At 49.0% G+C, this 18,924-nt stretch overlaps 1 protein-coding gene across 1 annotated transcript in view; it reads left to right on the top strand.

The window, feature by feature from the left end:
* CACNA1C (calcium voltage-gated channel subunit alpha1 C) overlaps positions 1–18,924 on the top strand; it is a 559,438-nt gene that overhangs the window by 450,373 nt on the left and 90,141 nt on the right. The window contains exons 18-26 of the mRNA XM_023516536.1: positions 3,280–3,406; positions 6,585–6,714; positions 7,882–7,941; positions 12,201–12,307; positions 14,566–14,653; positions 15,111–15,218; positions 16,052–16,104; positions 16,411–16,557; positions 18,148–18,349. Coding sequence (XP_023372304.1) covers positions 3,280–3,406; positions 6,585–6,714; positions 7,882–7,941; positions 12,201–12,307; positions 14,566–14,653; positions 15,111–15,218; positions 16,052–16,104; positions 16,411–16,557; positions 18,148–18,349 — 1,022 coding nt within the window. The remainder of the gene's footprint in view (positions 1–3,279; positions 3,407–6,584; positions 6,715–7,881; positions 7,942–12,200; positions 12,308–14,565; positions 14,654–15,110; positions 15,219–16,051; positions 16,105–16,410; positions 16,558–18,147; positions 18,350–18,924) is intronic.

Raw genomic sequence — 18,924 nt, 5'->3', positions numbered from 1 at the left:
CGGACTGGTGCACCTCGCTAGAAACACTAAGCGCTTTGAGTTCTCAACCTTGGGCTCGGGGTTCTGCAGACATTAGATGTTTGCAAATAACATTTTTATTTTAATTGACCCTGAGCAAAATCACAGAGGTGAGAGTGACATCAACTGGGAAGGGGCAAGAGTCGCCAAGCACTGGGTGGGTGGGGAGTGGGGCAGAGCTCTAGGGTGGTTTTGCTTTTGAATACTCTGACCTGCCCGGCCAAAAAGCAGCAGCAACTCCAAAGTGCAGCACCACTTCACCTCCCATGCTGTTTCCAAACCTCCAAGAACAGAAATAAGAAAATAAAGACCCCTAAGGGTTCTACTGGCATTGGGAGTGGAAGTCCGGTGGTTCCACTGCCCACCCCCACATGAGCTCTACCCCAGCTTTCTGATCTGTCAGCCCCCTTTCTACCCATAATGCATGCAGAGCCTCACATGCTATCAAATTTCTATCCCTTTATCAATGTATTTGTCCTTCAGCAATAATTGTCTCTTCAGCATTATGCCTGAGATTCAGTTGGTGTGTGCCTTAGAGGACCAGCTAACTGGCTTCTCCCCAGGAAAGGAAATTGGGGAGAACTCCCTACACAGAGCGGCAGGACAGTGCAGGTGAAAGAATAGGCAGCATCTTTCACCAGGAGCTTAGAATAGCGCAAGTCTAGTAAATGGGGTGTTCTCTACACATAGATAATTAAAATAACCACAGACTTACGTGTTATAAAATTGCCATGAATAAGAGAGGGTTGGGTCCTTTAGAGCAAAACTGAGAAGGAAACAAACACCTAGCCAGAAATTTAAGTTCCTTCTCAATTAAATTTCACTTACGTCGTGATTTAGGCCAACTCTGGTTTTACTTATTCTATTTTAAGTAGATTTCTCTTTAACATTGCAAAGGGTGAGTTCCAAAAGAGCTCTAACTCTTGGCCTGCACACAGCTCTTCATCTGTGCCTCTATTCTGTGGAGAACATTAATTGCCTTACTGGTCAGCCCTAATTGCCCTAGGGAAAGGATGTGATTGATGCCCACATTCTGCCTGTCCCCAGAGGAGCTTGGGTCCCTAAATGCTTGGTGCTTGATGAAGATCTGGTTTCCATGCCAGACAGCTCCGCCCTGCACCACCTGGCTTCCTTTTAACAAGAGGAAAGAGGGCCTGGAGAGGCCTGGCTGGGTCCATAGGATGAGCTTCCTGTAACTGTCTTTCTGCAACAGACTCCACCTGACCCTCATCTTTTGCAAAATCCCCTTCCTTATGAAGGATGTGGAAGTTTAATCATCACCAAGAAATGAGGGCTCCTATGTGCTGGCGTGGTTTCTCCCTCCAGGGTTTAAGCACATAGAGAGGGGGACAGATACACTTAAAATCAGGCATCCATGGCACTGGAGGCTGGAATTCCCAAGAAGGTCATTCCCTGGAGCCCAGGTACTCAGGAAAGCTGGGTGGACAAAGCTGCCCTGATAGGGGGACCTTGCCAGCTCTGCAGAGAGGGAAGTGCAGAGTAGCCCGGGCAGGGGGAGAGAGAGCAGGAGGCAAGGACAGGGTGAGCTCATTAGCTTCCCTGTGCTGCTGGAACAAATCACACACACCGGCGGCTTAAAACAACAGAAATGTATTCTCTCACAGTTCTGTAGGCTGGAAGTCCAAAATCAAGCTATCAGCAGGGCTGTCCTCCTGGAAGGCTCTAGGGAGGAATCCTCGCTTGCCTCTTCCCAACTTCTGTGGTTGCTGCAGTCTTTAGCCTGTGTCTATATGGCTGCAATCTCTGCCGCTGTCTCCGCCTGGCCGCTTCCCTACACGTGCTTGTGTATCCCTTAGTCTCTCCTCACAAGGACAACGGTCATTAGATTCATTACAACTTCATTATGACTAAGTACATCTGTAAAGAACCTAATTCCAAGTAAGGTTACATTCTAAATGAGCACAAGTTTGGAGGGATGCTTTTCAGCCCCCCACGATGAGTGTTCAGATAGTTTGATGCAAGTGGGCAGTTGTTAGGGGACGATAGCAGGTGAGGGTCAGACGGAGAAAGATGTTGGGCTTAGTCTGTCTTACACAGACTAACGCCCACCACAATGCCTAGGATAGAAATAGAAGCCACCCACACTGACATAGCAGTCCCTATGTGACAGGTAGGTACTGTTATTATTAGTCCACTTTAGAAGGAGAAACTGAGGCACAGAGAGATTAAATAAAATGCCCATAGCCAGGAAAAACCAGAACCAAGACTTGGACAGAGACATCTGGCTGGAGAGTCCATGCTTATAACTCCTGTGCTGTCACCTTTCCTCCTCTGAACATTATTAAATGCATTTGGCCAGAACAGGACGTGCAGTGGTTCCTCCCATGGGCACTGCGCTTGCAGGAACAGGAATAAGCTGTTTGACTTGTGGCCAGGAGCACAAAGGAACTTCTTTAATCGCTATTAGCATCTAAGCAGTATTGTCCTGTCATCTCTACAGCACATGGTTTCAATCTGTAGTTTTAGAAATTGGGAACATATTGGTTTTTTAATTCCTGGAACTTCCAAGGATGGGGTTATTTTCAAGGGACTTCACAAGCTCACTAACACGCCCTTTCCCCCACCCACAGCCTTGATAGATGAGTAACACCTGACAGTGCCCTGGCCTTACCTGGTCACCTTTGCTAGTGCCCTCCAAGTAGGATAACCAACCATCCCAGTCTTCCAGGACTGGGATGTTCTCTGGGATGTGCACATTTCAGTTTTAAAACTAGGATCAGGAAAAGTTGGTGACTGTACTTACAATCCACCTTCTATGGACTGCCAGAGGAGACTTTTGCTTTTCTTTCTTTCTTTTTTTTTTTTTTTAAGACAGAGCTTCAAGCTGTCAGCCTGGGTAGAGTGCTGTGACATCACAGCTCACAGCAGCTTCCAACTCCTGGGCCTAAGCGATTCTCCCGCCTCCGCCTCTCGAGTGGCTGGGACTACAGGCGCCCACCACAACACCCGGCTATTTTTTGGTTGCAGCTGTCATTGTTGGGGCTGACATTTGCCAGCTCAGGTGTATGTGGCTGGTGCCTTAGCTGCCGAGCCAGAGGAGACTTTTTCTAATGGAGATGGGCTCCTGGAGCACCCACGGTGGGCAGAGCAGAAGGTCTGTCTTGGTTGGTGCCCTACATTTTCAGACACAGTGATGTCTTGATTCCTGCCAGTGGGAATGTCTCTGCAAGTAGGTGGCACAGTGGTAAAATTAGGTGGGCGTGGTGGAGTTATTTAACAGTGCTGTTCTTCTTACAGAAGAGGATGAGGAGGAGCCAGAGATGCCTGTCGGCCCCCGCCCACGACCACTCTCTGAGCTGCACCTGAAGGAGAAGGCAGTCCCCATGCCAGAAGCCAGTGCGTTTTTCATCTTCAGTCCCAACAACAGGTGGGCAGAAATGGTGGGGATGGAGGGACTCTGCTCTCTCTGTGATACAGCCCCAGCAAGAGCCTGTATTTTACCTGAACCTCTGGCTGCAGCCTGGGACTCTCCCAGCTCCCTGAAGCTTATATAAACAGGCACTCATTTAGGGAAAAGAATCCTGGATTCTGAATCAGAAAATCTGTTTATTTTTCTCTTTACTTCCTAAAACATGTAAGCTCTATTTCTATTCTTTTGATGATGAACCTTGATAAATTGCTAAGTCTGTTTAGCTTAACAAAATGTGAAGTAAACAATATCGTAAACCTCCTGTGCAACAGAAGGACCTTAGACTATCTTTTTTTTTTTTTTAATTTATTGCTGTGGATTCATTGAGGGTACTAGAAACCAGGTTTCACTGATTGCATTTGTTAGATAAAGTCTCTCTTACAATCGTGTCTTGCCCCCAAAAGGTGTGGCACACACCAAGACCCCTCCCCCCTCTCTCCTTCCCTCTCTCTACTCTCCCCCTCCCCTACCCCCACCATGTCATTAATTGTCCTCATATCAAAATTGAGTACATAGGATTCATGCTTCTCCATTCTTGTGATGCTTTACTAAGAATAATGTGTTCCACTTAACATCCAGGTATACAAAGGCTGTAAAGTCTCCATTTTTTTAATGGCTGAATAGTATTCTATGGTATACATATACCACAGCTTGTTAATCCATTCCTGGGTTGGTGGGCATTTAAGCTGTTTCCACATTTTGGCGATTGTAAATTGAGCTGCAATAAACAGTCTAATGCAAGTGTTCTTATGATAAAAGGATTATTTCCTTCTGGATAGATGCCCAGTAATGGGATTGCAGGATCAAATGGGAGGTCTAGCTAGAGTTCTTTGAGGGTTCTCCATACTTCCTTCTAAAAGGTTGTATTAGTTTGCAGTCCCACCAGCAGTGTAAAAGTGTTCCCTTCTCTCCACATCCACGCCAGCCTCTGCAGACCTTAGACTATCTTAACTCACTCATTTCTTCTTGAGTTACATGATGCCGTTGATTAGTACTTTCATCCTGACCTTTATCGTTAACTGAATGAGTTAGTCGTTATCATCATCATGATCATCATGTATATATAATGTGTATTTGGATTTACTTACAACTTACCATTTTTTATGCATCTTGCTCTATACTTCTGCAAACATTTTCTTTCTTCCTTAAGTATATTCTTTACAAGTTCCTCGTGTTGCTTTATGGTAAATTCACTTGCCCTTTACTGATCTGTAATTGTTTTCATTTCTTGTTCTTGAAAGATAGTTTTGCTGTGTATGCAATTTTAGATTGACAGTTTCTGTCCCCCAGCACATTAAAGATAATCATTTCCCTGTAAGGTCAGCTGTCATTCCAACTGTTAGTCCTTTGCAAGTAACTTAACCTCTACGTATAGCTGCTTTTAACAACTTCTGTTGCCTTTGGCCTTGTGCAGATTCACTGCCATGTGTTGAGGCATGGATTTATTTCCATTTATTTTGCTTAGAATATGTTATGCTTCCTAGATCTGTGGATTTGTATTTTTCTTCAGCTCTTGGAAATTTGTAGCCTTTATCTGTAAGTATTGCCTCTCCTAAATTCTCAATTCCTCCCCAGGTGATATCCACAGCTAGCCCTTCTCATTCTGCCCTCCCCCCTCTTCAGATACCATGCATATCTTTCACCTCCTGTCTCTCAGCATTCTGAGCAATTTCCTCATATGTATCTTCTAGTTTCTTAGTTCTCTTTTTAGCTTTATCTATGTTACTGTTTAATTTGTTATTTTTATCTTGACCATTACAGTTTTTCATTCCAATCATCTCTATTTGTGGCTTGATTTTTCAGCTCCCTCTGTCTACATCTAATAATAGTTTGTGATGATTCGTCCTCTATGTTTTTGAGTCTTTTATTTTATCAAATCTTTCAAATATAGTTGTTTTATCTTCTGTGTCTAGTATTTTCAATATCCGCAGTCTTTGGAGATCTGAGTTCCCATCTCGGTGGCTTGTCCTCTGGTGTGTTTAATGGTGTTTGATTTTGACCTCAATGCTTCATCTTCATTGGTGAGGGTCCTGAGAAACTGAAGTAGGATTGAGAGGTCTCTGGATGCCTCTTGGGGGTGTTAGCTCAGCCTGTGAGTCCCAGGCTCCCCTGCTCCACCTCAAGACTAGCCTGAAATGTAGTTTCCTGACAGCACCTGCCCTTGGACAATTCTGCCCACAAGCTGCATTTATCCAGACCTCAGCTCAGTGGGTGGGCAGGTGGGTGGGTGGGTTTGTTGGTTTGAAGGGGATGATCCTTGCAGACCTCTCCTAATTCTCATGAAACTAGAATCTTCTCAGAGAGTCTGTCCTTTATAAAGTTTGGTGCTTCTGCAGGAGGATGTCTCAGAGCATTTAATCAACTATTATGCCAGGAGAGAAGTCTGGGGCCCAGGTTTACACTCTGACTGCCCACACTGCAGGCTCAGGTCTTAGACAAGCCCCTCCTTCCTGGGTTCCAGTGTCTTTGTCTGTAAGAGGAAGATGTTAACAGCAGCCATATTTTCCTCCCTCTACTATTGTCAAGATGGTATATAAGGTACCTTGGTATATTGGAGGGGCTAACATTTGCAGGGCTATCAGTGGGTACCCAGTGGCCCACATCAGTAGTTCTTTCTGTCTGTGCTGAGGTGTGAAATTGAACTACGCCTAAGCTGTGGCACAGGAGCAGATCACCTGGCCAGACAGCAGCCTGAGCTGTCCTCTCAGCATGCACATCTGCAGGTAGCTCTGTTGTTCCCTGTGCATGAAGAGGGAAGTGAATTTCATAAAGTGAGTTTTTTCAATAATAGGGAAAACAAGGCCCCCCCAAAAAGCCAGTTGTTAACATCACAGCAGTATTTGGAAATTCAGAGCCTCCCAGCAGCCTTAGATGTAACCCTCCAAATGTCAAAGATGTCTGTCCCTGAAAGTGCTCTGGAGCCCAGCTCTGGAGAGATGTGCATCAGGTGGGTTGGTGGGTGGGGTTGTCATTACCTGGCAGCTCTCAGACTCCAGGCTTAAGGGCCATGCCCCAAACCTACAAGCACCTTTGGCAAGCGGACAGGAGGAGCTGGGGGGAAAGGCTTCTGGGAGCCAGCATCTGCCTCCCTTGTCTTTCCTGACATCTGTCTCCTGCTCGCTCCCTTCCCATGCAGGTTCCGCCTCCAGTGCCACCGCATCGTCAATGACACGATCTTCACCAACCTGATCCTCTTCTTCATTCTGCTCAGCAGCATTTCCCTGGCTGCTGAGGACCCTGTCCAGCACACCTCCTTCAGGAACCACGTATGCACAGCCTGTCGTTGTCTGCACCCTTCCTGGGCCCTCAGCTTCTGCTGCTGATGTCATTGCCCCATCAGGAGCCCTATTCCAAATCTCATCACCAGATGCACCATAAACATTTCTTTAAGGGACAGGGCTTTGATAGAAACCCATCTGAGGACCACAAGACTGCTTAGGCCACAGATGCCTCAGGCTGGTTTGATAGTTGGCAACACTCAGGACTTTCATTGCCCTGTGGATGCTGCCCAGGGGAGCTCTAGTTCCCCATAAACTCAGAAGCATGGCCACCAACCTGCTGCCCTGCTCCCAGCGTACTCTGACCACAAGGGGAGCATTGGCAAATAGGTGCCAATCACAAAACTTATATTAATAAGAGGCATGGTGTCTTTGGTAGAGCAAAACCAAATTGGAAGACCCACCCAAGGCTCTGGTGAACAACATTAAAGGCTAGTTTAAGAATTGCAGTAACTTAAAACCTAATTGCAGTAACTTAAAACCTGGGAAGCTGCACCCAGGCCAGCTGCTGGTGGTCCTAGAGCCTTCTCAGTCCAGAGGTGCCTTACCAGGCCTAGTGGGCACTGGCCCAATCCCTGGTCCATTGTTTGAGATGTAATAAGGCAGGAAATTGGAGCCAGTCCTCAGCCTGGGCAGACCTCACCTAGCCAATGCTCCTTCCATGTCCAATGAACACAGGCCCAATTGAGATTTCTCCCAACATCAGAAGCTGCCTAGCTTGGTCACACTGATGCGAGTTAAGCATTTTAAATCTCCCTGTAAAAACAACAGCCCCATTCCCTGCTCTTCTGACAAGTATCCCAGTGCTCTGATTTGAGTTTATAAGTAAGTTGGATTAATGAGATAAGCATCCGACCAGAGGCTGCCCAGACCCAGTACCAGCTGAGCCTGGTCTGGAAGCCCCCCCTCACTCACTGGGGGACTGTGTGGGCAGCTAAGACGCCCGAAGCTAGCCTGCTCCCCTCTGCTGCTGTGTGTGTGTGTGCTGCTCGCCCCCGCCCCGTTTCCATCTGTGTCTGTGTGGAGAAGCTCGCGGGTCGTGCATCTCACCTCAAAGCGTGGCTCCCTTCCTAGTGAACATCCACTGACCTTCCCTCCCACTCTGCTTCTCTCCCTCCCCGCCCCATCCCTGCCCTGTTCCTTTTTGTTTTACAGATTCTGTTTTATTTTGATATTGTTTTTACCACCATTTTCACCATTGAAATTGCTCTGAAGGTAAAGTCCCCTCTCCCCCTACGCCTTTCCCCGCCAGCACCAGCTCTCTGCCGCCCTCTGCTGCTAACACACATGCTCCTGTTGGTGTCGGCTTCACTCTCAGAGCCACTAATCCAATTATGCTTATTTTTCAGATCCTAGGCAATGCAGACTATGTCTTCACTAGTATCTTTACGTTAGAAATTATCCTTAAGGTAATGCACCCTGGGCAATGCATCCTCTCTGTTTCTTTCTTTATCTCTGCTCTGTCTGGCTGTGTCGTTTCTCCTGTTTCTTTCATTCTTTCTTTTTTTTACTCCCAAGCCTGAAATTGGAAGAATTAGAGCCCCTCACTTTGTGCTGTGTACTTTGGCAGCCAGGCTTAGAAGCCAGAAGCTGCCCACCCCACCACAGTCCTTGCCCCCACCCCTCGCCATCACTGAGCGTTCTGTGGCCTAGAAGGGATGGGCAGCTGGCTGTGCCGACACTGATGCTGTCACGTCACTGGTTTGGTCCTGCAGCTGTGCATAACACACACACCTGCACACACCAGCTCTGGTTAACTGACATGGGCCCCCATGTCGAACTCTTCTTCCCCCCCTGCCCCAAGGAAATGCCACATGTCCTCAGGAAGGAGAAAACCCCTGGGGCAGGACAGAATGGCTTTGGCTCCACTCTGTGGATACCCATCCTCAGTACCTCCCTCAGGGCTTTGCAGCATACATCAGGTCTGAGCTGGGGTGGGGGCTGTGTGACAGTGATCGTGGGCCTAATGCAAGGGCTAGAGCCAGGCTCCCAGCTGAGGGCTTTCAGCAGGCAGCGGTAGACCACTTCTAAGACTGAACGGCTTCGTCCCTGTGCCTCTTGCCTGAGGCATGAGGGAGGGAAGTGGTACTGGGGAGCAGGGTACAGTGGGGCAGAGCCTGAGCTGAGAGGACTAAGCACCCAGGCCTGGCCCCACCTGCCGCTCGGCTCTGGTTAGGGACCGGCTGTGACATTGCTACCCTCAAAGCAGGTAGAGCCTACTTCTGAGCAATCTTGGGATGAGAGAGAGTACTTCTGAGTTTTCCAGTGTAATTCTGAGCCTCACACCATTACCAAACCAGTTCATGACATTCAAATTGTGAGTTCTGAGACCTCAGGTAAAGGAGTAGATTTCACCATCACCCCAGACAAAAGGGTTAAGGCTCTCAAGCCATGCTTCAGTCTTTGAGCCTCCTTCGCAGGAGGCTGGCCTGGCGCTCCGCTCGCAAGGAGTTCAGTTCCCTCATCATCCCATTACCATGTCTGATGCAGGCCAATACCCACACCTGACCTTGTGCCAGCCAGTGAGACTCCAACAAATGTTATGGCCAGCCCTTTTTTGTGGCAGCTTGGCCACATCTAGACACCAACTGAGTGGGACAGTTTCAGTGTGCCTTCCACTGTGTCCTTGTCCCAGGAAGCTCAGTTGCCCAGACCCTTAGCCTCCATTCCTGGGTCCAGCTATATATACCAAGACTATATGGCTCAGATTTCCCTCTTCTCCTCAGGGAGGGTAGATCTGACGAGGCCCCGATTCCTGGAGATGGGGAGCAGGAACCAAGAGTTGTGTGGCTGCACTAAATGCCCTGCAGTGAGACCCCTTTTCCATGGTGACCTGTTTTGATTCCTGAACATCAGCCACAGGGAGGCACACAGACAGCCAAGGAGGCCCAATCCTCAGAACCTTTCCACAGAGCTCCCCTTGTGGATTTCAATGGTGCTTTTTCTCCTTCCAGATTGCCATACAAGCAGAAGTACAAGGTCTCTGCCAGTGTTGTCATGGCAAAGTCCTTCCCTCCCTGTATCCCACCCCTCCATCTTTTCTCTTCTGCACTCCCTGTGCTTCTGAGTACAAACCCAGCCGTGGTGCATCCCTGCACCTCCTTCCCACGGGCCCTCTTCGTGGCCTGAAGGCCCAGCTTGTGCCGTGGCACAGACAACAGTGGCCGTCCGAGAGGTCCATTTAGCCCAAGGAACAGGAAGGACCTGGGGGTGTTGGGCCCTAAAAAGAAAAGTCCTGTAGGACCACAGTATTTGGCCTGAATAATGCAAGGGATGGTCGCATAGAAGAGGGAGGAGACAGAATCAGGACCAATGAATGGAAATTACAAAAGATGAGATACTTTTAATGACTAGAAGAGCTGCCTAGAAAGGTGAGGCTGCTCAAGGCTGGACAGAGGGGTTCCCTGCCCTCCCAGCTGAGGGAGCTAATGAGCCCATGCCCCATTCCTGTCCTCTTCTCAGGATGGAAATAGCCCAGCAATAGGCTTAGAATTTAGGAATCCATAACTAGGAGTGGCAATCAGCAAAAGAGGATAAATGAAGGACACTTTGCCCTGAGTACCTGAGCCTGGCTTTTTCTGATGTCCTAAAGGCCATAGATGATTTTCTCCACTTCTCCCTTCTCCCATGGCCTTTATTCCTCTGTTCCTGCCTGGGTGCCTGTCCCCAACCCACATGCACTTTCTGAAGTGCTGGTCTCATTCTAGGGCCTCTAGACAAAACAGGAGCTCAATGCCAGAAGACAGAGAGTGGCACTCTGCGCCCCATTGGTTTAGCCTTCCAACCACACTTTCCCCCATAAGCATAGGCTCTATTGGGACCCATCAGTGGTCTCAGAAGATCCAAGCCAAGAGCAAGTCCCTAAGACTGACAATGAGGTGGCTGGAGAAGGTGCTAGACCTTTTGTAGGAACAGAGAACTCTATGGTTAACATGAGCTGTGGACCACCCAAGTCCAGTCTCGGGTTCCCAGGTCTTCTCTGAGAGCAGGGGAGCTGTATTCCCCTGCAACTTTTTGTATTATGTACCTACTTTTAAAAACTTTTGCAGAGCACAGGTGCATGAGTCCCCGGGGACCCCCTGCCATAAGAGATAAATGGAAAGAATTAGGTTGTAAGAGCTATTTTTGCCCATTTCTTCCTGTGTTTGGTTTTGAATGGCTCTGCGGACACACTGCCCTGGACATGCTCTGATTCCAAAGAGATAAACTGAACCCCAGATGACCAGGGAGCCACTCTCAGTCTCTCAACCATCCTGGCCTCTCACACCCTCATCCTGGGTGTCCACTGGCCCCTACTAAAGTCAGCAAACTGGAAAAGGGTATTGGCTGAGCACCCACAGCGCACAGCTTTGTAACAGGCTCTGAGGGAGGTAATCACAGTCAGGTCTTGTGACAATGACCGTAATCTCATGTGTTCTCGTTTTTAAAGTTTTCAAAGGACTTTTGTGTCATTTTTCTGGATGAGCCTTCCCTCCCCACTTTATAGATGAGGAAACAGAACTTGCCTCATACAGGAAGAGCCCAGAATTCAAATCCAAGCCACAGTGACAGCCAGCACTGACATGGAGCTTACTATCCGCAGTGTAGTGTTCTAAGTGTCTGCATATGACCATATGCTCGCAACCCTATAGGGCAGATATGGTTGTTATCCTCATTTTCAGATGAGGAACTGAACACAGAATAGTTAAATATCTTGCTCAAGGTCACTCAAATAAAATATGATAGAGTTTGGGTTCCAACACAAGCTGTCTGGCTCCAGAGCTGGTGCACTTAGCCACTGTACCCACACCCCTCTTCTGAACACACAGCCCTTGCCCTTAAAGGGCCCCAGATGCAGTCCAAATATTTGGCATAGATCATAAACATCCCTTGAGGCTGGGAAGTGGAGGGTTAGGGTTGCCAATTGCCAGAGTTGTTGTTAGGCCCTCTACCAAGGGACTAGCTGATGGTTGAAAAACTGAAAGCACCCAGTTTGTCTAAAATAAGGAGACTTTCAGTGGTTGGACACCCTGCTGGGCATGGCCCCACCTCCTGCAGATGCCTAGTGCTCTCAGCTGGCCAGAGGACAAGAGAATTTGGAGAAGAGGTTGGGAAGGATGCACAGAAGGGAATCCTAGCCTGGCATCAGCAAAGGGCCCACAGGTCTGGAGCATGGACTTGTGATGAGGAGCAGTGGACAGTTAGGGGTGGCAGACACCCATCTGAAAGGGCTTTAATATGGGGTTGAAGAGTCTGGCATGGTCTGGGGGTGGAAGGAGCCACTTATGCATCCTGAGCTGGGGTCCTTTGGTGGTGCGTGAATGGCTGCAGAACCGTTGCTTGGCATGGCATCTCCTTCTCTGGTCCTTCCTGTTCCCCCAGAACAGTACTTGGGGCCTACCCAAGGGATGCTGTGGGAGGGAAGGGTGACATGAGTGGGTCTCTGGAGCTGGGCAGGGGCCACTCACACTCAGGCTTCTCTGTGCCTCCCCCAGATGACTGCCTATGGGGCGTTCCTGCACAAGGGCTCTTTCTGCCGGAACTACTTCAACATCCTGGACCTGCTGGTGGTCAGCGTGTCCCTCATCTCCTTTGGCATCCAGTGAGTAGGGTTCTCTCAGCCAAAGATGGGGGGGGGGTTGTAGCTAGCAATGAGTGTCAGAGAGGACAACCCAACCCTACAGGGCCACCACAGTGAGGGAATGTGTCTGGGCCTCTGAGGTTGTACCACACGGTGGCTTTGACTTCTTGTAAAAGATGTTCTCGATGCTGTGACACCTGGGGCATGTTGACCCAGCAGTGATATATTTAAATACATGGGCTTTGCCATGTTATTCAGAAACGGGTGTCACCAACACCTTCCTGCCTCCTCATTGTGTGCCCTTGCCTGCCCTTCAGCGAGCAGACAAGAGCCTGCTATTGCTATGGCCATGGTCTGCCCTGACCTCCTGGTCCACTTTCCCCTGCCCTCTCATTTCTCTCTCCAGTTAAAGCACTTCCTGTGTGGGAGAGATTACTTGTTCTCAATCTTGGCTACACAGTGAAATAAATCACCTGGGTAGCTTTAAAAAAAAAAAAAGATATTTTCTTGGCTTCCACTCCCAGAGTTTTTGACTTAATTGGTCTGGGATACAGTCTGGGCTTTAGAAGTGATAAAAGCTTTCTAGGTGATTTCCCTATACAGCCGAGGGTGCAGGTTTAAAAGCATCTGATTACTAGTTTCTACCAAGTTCTAAAAGCTGATAATGCTAATCCTGCACTTCAACTTCCAGAGCACTTTCCCACACACCTTCTTCCATGGGCCTCACAAAACACAGACTGTGGAGTAGATAGGGCAAGTATTGTTAACATCATTTTATAGATGGGAAATTTGAGGTTCAGAGTATGATGAGACCTACTCAAGGTCACACTGACGGCAGAGAAAGACATAGGTCCCTGGGTTCCTGGACCTCTCTTCCCAAGGGGGCTTTCTTGATCAGTGAAATCATGTGGGGAGGAGCCTTGAGAGAGAGAGAGAGACCCTTCTCTGTGATCATCAATTGTATTACTCCAGATTTTTCTCCTGAGGGTCTACAGACCTAGATTCTAATCCGATTGCCACTGCTAAACCATTATTTAACCTTGAACCAGGAATTCCTTCTCTTGAACTTATGTTTTCCCCACCTGACCTTTAAATCACTTCTGTGTTATTTAAGGCAACCTGAGGCCCTCCCAGCATGGGAAGGGACACAGTGCTAGATACATGTGCCCCTTGAGTCTTTCGGAATGAAAGAGCGTGCACGAGTGAAATTACATCTTCCTACAAGCTTCTTCTTGAGCAAGTCGCTGTGCCCATGCAGAGTGAGATCAGGGCTTACTGGTGTGGCAAACCTTCTTCAGGTCAAATAATAGCTATTAAGACTGTCTAGATGCTCAGGAGGATATCTTAATGAGTGAGCACATGGAATGTACTTCAGAGTTGCTCACCAACCTAGGTGGTTAATATGCCCCATTTGGGATGCATGTTTAACTCCACAAACCATCCCTACATCCTGCCAAGGGGCCTGTGGCAGGCCTTTCCCCGTTGCTCCTATTCTCCTGGGGAGTAGCAGTCACCTGAGGCTCCCAGAAGCTCTAGCCTGGCCTTGGCCTCCCAGGTATGTGGAGCCTGTGATGCAGAGACCATTCTTTCTTGGAGTCTGGAATGTACTATGAGCCAGAGTAGATTCTGCATACAGATATAATGGAGATGAGCACCAAAAAGTCTCCTCCCCATACTCACCACCTCTAGTCACAAAGCCTGACAAGCCCCTGTTAGTGCAGTGTTTAAGTACAATGATATCTTCAGCAGGCATGAGAATAAAAGCTTCCATTTATTCTGTTCCTAATATGTGCCAGGTACAGAGACAGCTAAGTGATTCACACAAAATTCTCACTCAATCCTTGCAGCCACCTTCTGAGCTGATTACTGCCCCATTTTACAAATGGAGAAACTAAGGCTCAGAAGCTAGGAGGAAATTTGTCCTTGGTGACTTGGCCAGCAGGTGGCAATGCTGGGGTCTGAATTCAGGTTGCCTTGCTGAGTCTCCTTTCTTTGACACTACAGATGCTCCCATAAGTAGCATATTAGGTTGCTAATGACTCATGGTGAATTGCTTTTCATGTTATTTACTCACAAGCAGGGTCATAGGCAAGCTGCAGGTTCTTACGGGGTGGGACAGGAGTAGAGAATGGTCCCAGAATAGGAAGGTCCCCAAAACAGACTTTACCTCTTCTCAGGTGTGCCTGGAGTCACCTGTCAGGACCCACCTCAGCACATTGTCCTCCTGCTCCACCAGAAACAGGAGATGTTTACTACCCTGCCCTGTCTCTCCCTCCCAGGTCCAGTGCCATCAATGTCGTGAAGATCTTGCGAGTTCTGCGAGTGCTCAGGCCCCTGAGGGCCATCAATAGGGCCAAGGGGCTAAAGGTAAGATGCCGGCATCTTCCAGCCTGTTGGTTAGCGGGGCGCAGCGGAGGTGAGGGCTGGGCTGGAAGGGGGTGATGGTCAGTCTCCATGGCTGGTCCCATAATGAACACAATAATTGCAGAGGCAACCATTTGACACTTGGTTCCTAAGTGAAACTCAAAGGGAGGATCCCCACATGAACCCAGTTTCCCAGGTGGTAATGCACTCCCGATGATAAAATGGAAAGTTGACAGGCTCTTGTCCTTGCAGTCACCTAGTCCAGTGGGGACTTTGTGGCTTCAAGGCCTATGGCTTCCTCTGGGAAGGTTGCTTTGCCTTCTGGCCTGACTTCTCTCACTGGCAGCAAAGGGCTGCGGTGCTACCTCCCTGGAGAGCTCGAGGCTTGGCTGAAGGAGCTCAGGCTGCAGCAGTCTCCTGAAACCTCATCCCCACATTCCCCACCTCCTTTCTCCTGCAGCATGTGGTTCAGTGCGTGTTTGTCGCCATCCGCACCATCGGGAACATTGTGATCGTCACTACTCTGCTGCAGTTCATGTTTGCCTGCATTGGGGTCCAGCTCTTCAAGGTAATGGCATTGGCTCTGACGTGTGGCCCTCCTGCCTTCCCCTCCTACCAAAATTCCCAGGAAGGGGACTGGCGGGTGCAACACAGAGAGGGCAGTAGTGGGTCAGACTGGGCATGGATGTGCCCTCCGTGCATGGCCCGACTCAAGCTCCCTGACCAAAAGAGGGCACAACTGGAAGGGGGCCTGGCCCTCTAAGCAGAAATCTCCTCACCCCTGTACTTTGCCTATCCTTCCCTCTAGCAAGGAGAGGGACTTTCACCCTCTGGAACCTCTGTGTGGGTCACTTGCTGAAAACCTGCAGTGGTCACTTATTATGAGCAGCCTCCCATGTCCCCTGCGCAGCCCAGTCCCAGTGCCTACCTAAGCCAGCTCCTCTGCTCCTACTGAGGCCCCAGTGCAAGCAGGCCAGTGCACCCTCTGGGTGCTGCTCTTTTCTGCCTTAAGCAGTTAAGGTTTCTGAGGTTAAGACCCACCTAAAGCATTCTTCCCCAGCCCTCCTCCCAGCCTACCATATAAATATCCACCGGTGTCCTCATCTAGCTCATCTCTCTGACCCCTGCTCTGCCTCTCCCTTCCTCACGAGGCCTTCCTAGAGAGTCCAGCCTCCGTGGTTTGGAGCTCTCCGTTTCTACATCTCAATGGCACTTGCAGCCCTAAGCCCCTATGTGTGCTACTGCTCCCTCTGCGTGAGTCACATCCTTCCCATCTGGACTCTGCACTGCAGCCGGCAGTCCCTTGCACTGTGCCAGGCTGTAGAGATGCTCAGGAATTACTTTTTGATTGACTGATTGATTAATGAACATCTCTAAACACTTTGTTCTTCTGCCTTCCAGGGGAAGCTCTACACCTGCTCAGACAGTTCCAAGCAGACCCAGGCAGAATGCAAGTGAGTTGAGGTGGGAGGACAGCCAGTGCCCTGGCTGGCTGATCCTGGGAGGTCGGGAAAGCTCATTCTTTCTCAGACCACAGTGGCACTGGGGCTTTCACCCATTTGTCATCTGCTCTTGTTGACAGGACATGTAACATTTTCTGTTCCTGAAGGTTCTGCCCACTGAGGGTCTTCCAAATGGCTAGCACTCTGAGGCTCAAACCTGGCCAGTCTCCTCTCAGCAGCATGTGGGTGGGACAACAAGTGGGGCAAGAGTGCAGAGAGATGGAGGAGCCCAGGACTAACTTCTTCTCCTCCTCTCAGGGGTAACTACATCACATACAAGGACGGGGAGGTTGACCACCCTATCATCCAGACCCGAAGCTGGGAGAACAGCAAGTTCGACTTCGACAATGTCCTGACGGCCATGATGGCCCTCTTCACAGTCTCGACCTTCGAGGGGTGGCCAGAGTGAGTGTGCAGACCACAGCCTCGTCCCCTGACATCAGAGGCCCAGCACTGTGGTCCTCTAGCCCATCCTCAAGTTGTATCAATATCTGTCACTATCCCACCCTCTTTCTCATAGTTCTACTTACCCATATCCTCCCCAGTCAATGAGGGGCTATTTCTAAAACCACCTGCAGGCCACCATCACTGCTGAAGTTGTTACCATTTTGTTCCATTTTTTATTTTATTTTTTGAGACAAGGTCTTGCTCTGTCACCCAGACGAGAGTGTTGCAACAGCCTGGGCTCCAGTGATCCTCCTGCCTCAGCCTCTCAAGTAGCTAGGACTATAGGCTTGTGTCACTTTGCCCAGATAATTTTTTTTCCTTATAGAAACAAGGTGTTGTTCAGGCTGGTCTCAAATTCCTGGCCTTAAGGAATTCTCTTGCCTCAGCCTCCCAATGTGCTAGGATTACTGGCATGAGCCGCTGTGCCCAGCCAGTTTAGAAACTCCCACAAATACACAGCTTTTTTTTAAGCTCTCTTTTTAACCTCAGCAAGAGCCACGATGTCGGGTCTTCCCTCAGTGGCACCCGGGAATGGGGCACAGGGAGAGTTTTTTCAGTGTGGACCCTTTGACCACCATGGGATTTGAGAGGACCAGTCCAAACATGCACTCAGTACAGATGAAGACAACTGAGCTGTCTCTGTTAATGTTAGTCTCTACCCTGGCTCCTTCGAGAAAGCCTTGCCTATAGTTACAGTGGGAAGTAAGCCCCAGCCCCTTTGCAGAGGTCATGTACTCATGCCCAGACCTGCCTGTGGACCCTGCACACTGATACCTCTGCCCAGCAGCAATCCATCAGGTGCTCCATATATCTTTGCATGGACACCCGCTTTTCCTGCCATATGCATTCCAGTGAAATTACAATGTGAAAATCAGAAAAGTCCATAAGTATTTCTTAGTCAACAATAGAGCATGGATCTTAGATGAGAGTCACCATTATCATAGGGTAAAATGTGGTTGATATCTAGAGAATCACCAAATATGTGCAGGGTGACAAGGGAGGGAGGAGGTAATCCCCGACCATGGAGAGCAGCAGGCCTCGTGGAGCACAGCCCAGACCCAAGCAAATGGCATGCGTTTGTAAACCGCTTAAGTGCAAAACAAACCACTGCTGATGACCTGAACAAGCTTGTGTCACATCAGTACTTTTATCTACCTGGATATTTGCTCTCAGACAGATTTATTTTATGTTCCCTCAAACATCCTCTGAGTCCATGTCAGTTTGCAAAGCTGTTTCAATATTTACCAATATTTTCAGTATTTGAAATCAATGTCCATGACTTATGTTACATTTAAATGGCTTTTGACAGTGTCAGAACACCCTCCTATACGTCATATCAACTACCCTGCAAGGAAGGAAAGTCAGGTATTATGGTCTCCCTCTTACAGAAGAACAATCTGAGTCTTGGAGAGATTGAGCGCTTTGCTCAAGGTCACAAGGCCTAGAGCCTGCACCCCCATCCCAGAGACATGCAGGGCAGCAGTGCCATCGCTCCAGTGGTGCCATTGCTCCTCCAGCGCCCTCTATTGGGCCTGTCTCCTCCTGCAGGCTGCTGTACCGCTCCATTGACTCCCACACAGAAGACAAGGGCCCTATCTACAACTACCGCGTGGAGATCTCCATCTTCTTCATCATCTACATCATCATCATTGCCTTCTTCATGATGAACATCTTCGTGGGTTTCGTCATTGTCACCTTCCAGGAGCAGGGCGAGCAGGAGTACAAGAACTGTGAGCTGGACAAGAACCAGGTAGCCTCCTGGGAAATTTGGAAGAATTGCCCGTGGGCTGAGGCGGCAGCAGAGAGGTGGAGTCAGGGAGGGCTGTGTGGGCACCAAGGCTTCTCTCTCCATTCCTCAGCAAGAGTGGGGCCCTCGGTCTTATTGAAGGGCTTGTGCAAAAGAAATGCAAATCCCTGCAAACCCCAGATCTGGCAAATGTATCCAGCCCACAAATATTTGTTAAGCTTTGACTTAAGGATCCTCTATGTTAGGTCTTATGAAAACAAACTTATGCCCTCCAGCCCTATATAGATGCTGACAAGCTAGAAAGTACCCAGGTGGGTTGGCACCGCTGATACAGATAGAGCTGAGAAACTGGAACCATGACCAAGTGAGAGCTTTGGGGCCTTAGGAAACTACTCTTACCTGGTGTCTTAAGTAAAACCAGAGGAGGGGCAGGAGGTGAGGGCAGGAAAGAGGCTGGAGTGGGAGTGAGCTGGTGATTCCAAGTGCTATGATGGGTTTGGTAGCCCAAGAAGGTGAGGCGGCAGTGCCTTCAGTGAGTCATGGAGCTGCTAGGGTGGACTGTAGGTGTACTCATCAGC

The sequence above is a fragment of the Otolemur garnettii genome, unplaced genomic scaffold (assembly GCF_000181295.1).
Source record: "Otolemur garnettii isolate 467f Iridium unplaced genomic scaffold, OtoGar3 scaffold00092, whole genome shotgun sequence".
NCBI classification, from domain to species: Eukaryota; Metazoa; Chordata; class Mammalia; order Primates; family Galagidae; genus Otolemur; species Otolemur garnettii.
The sequence above is the reverse complement of the archived record's forward strand: the minus strand, read 5'-3'. Positions and strand labels throughout refer to the sequence as shown.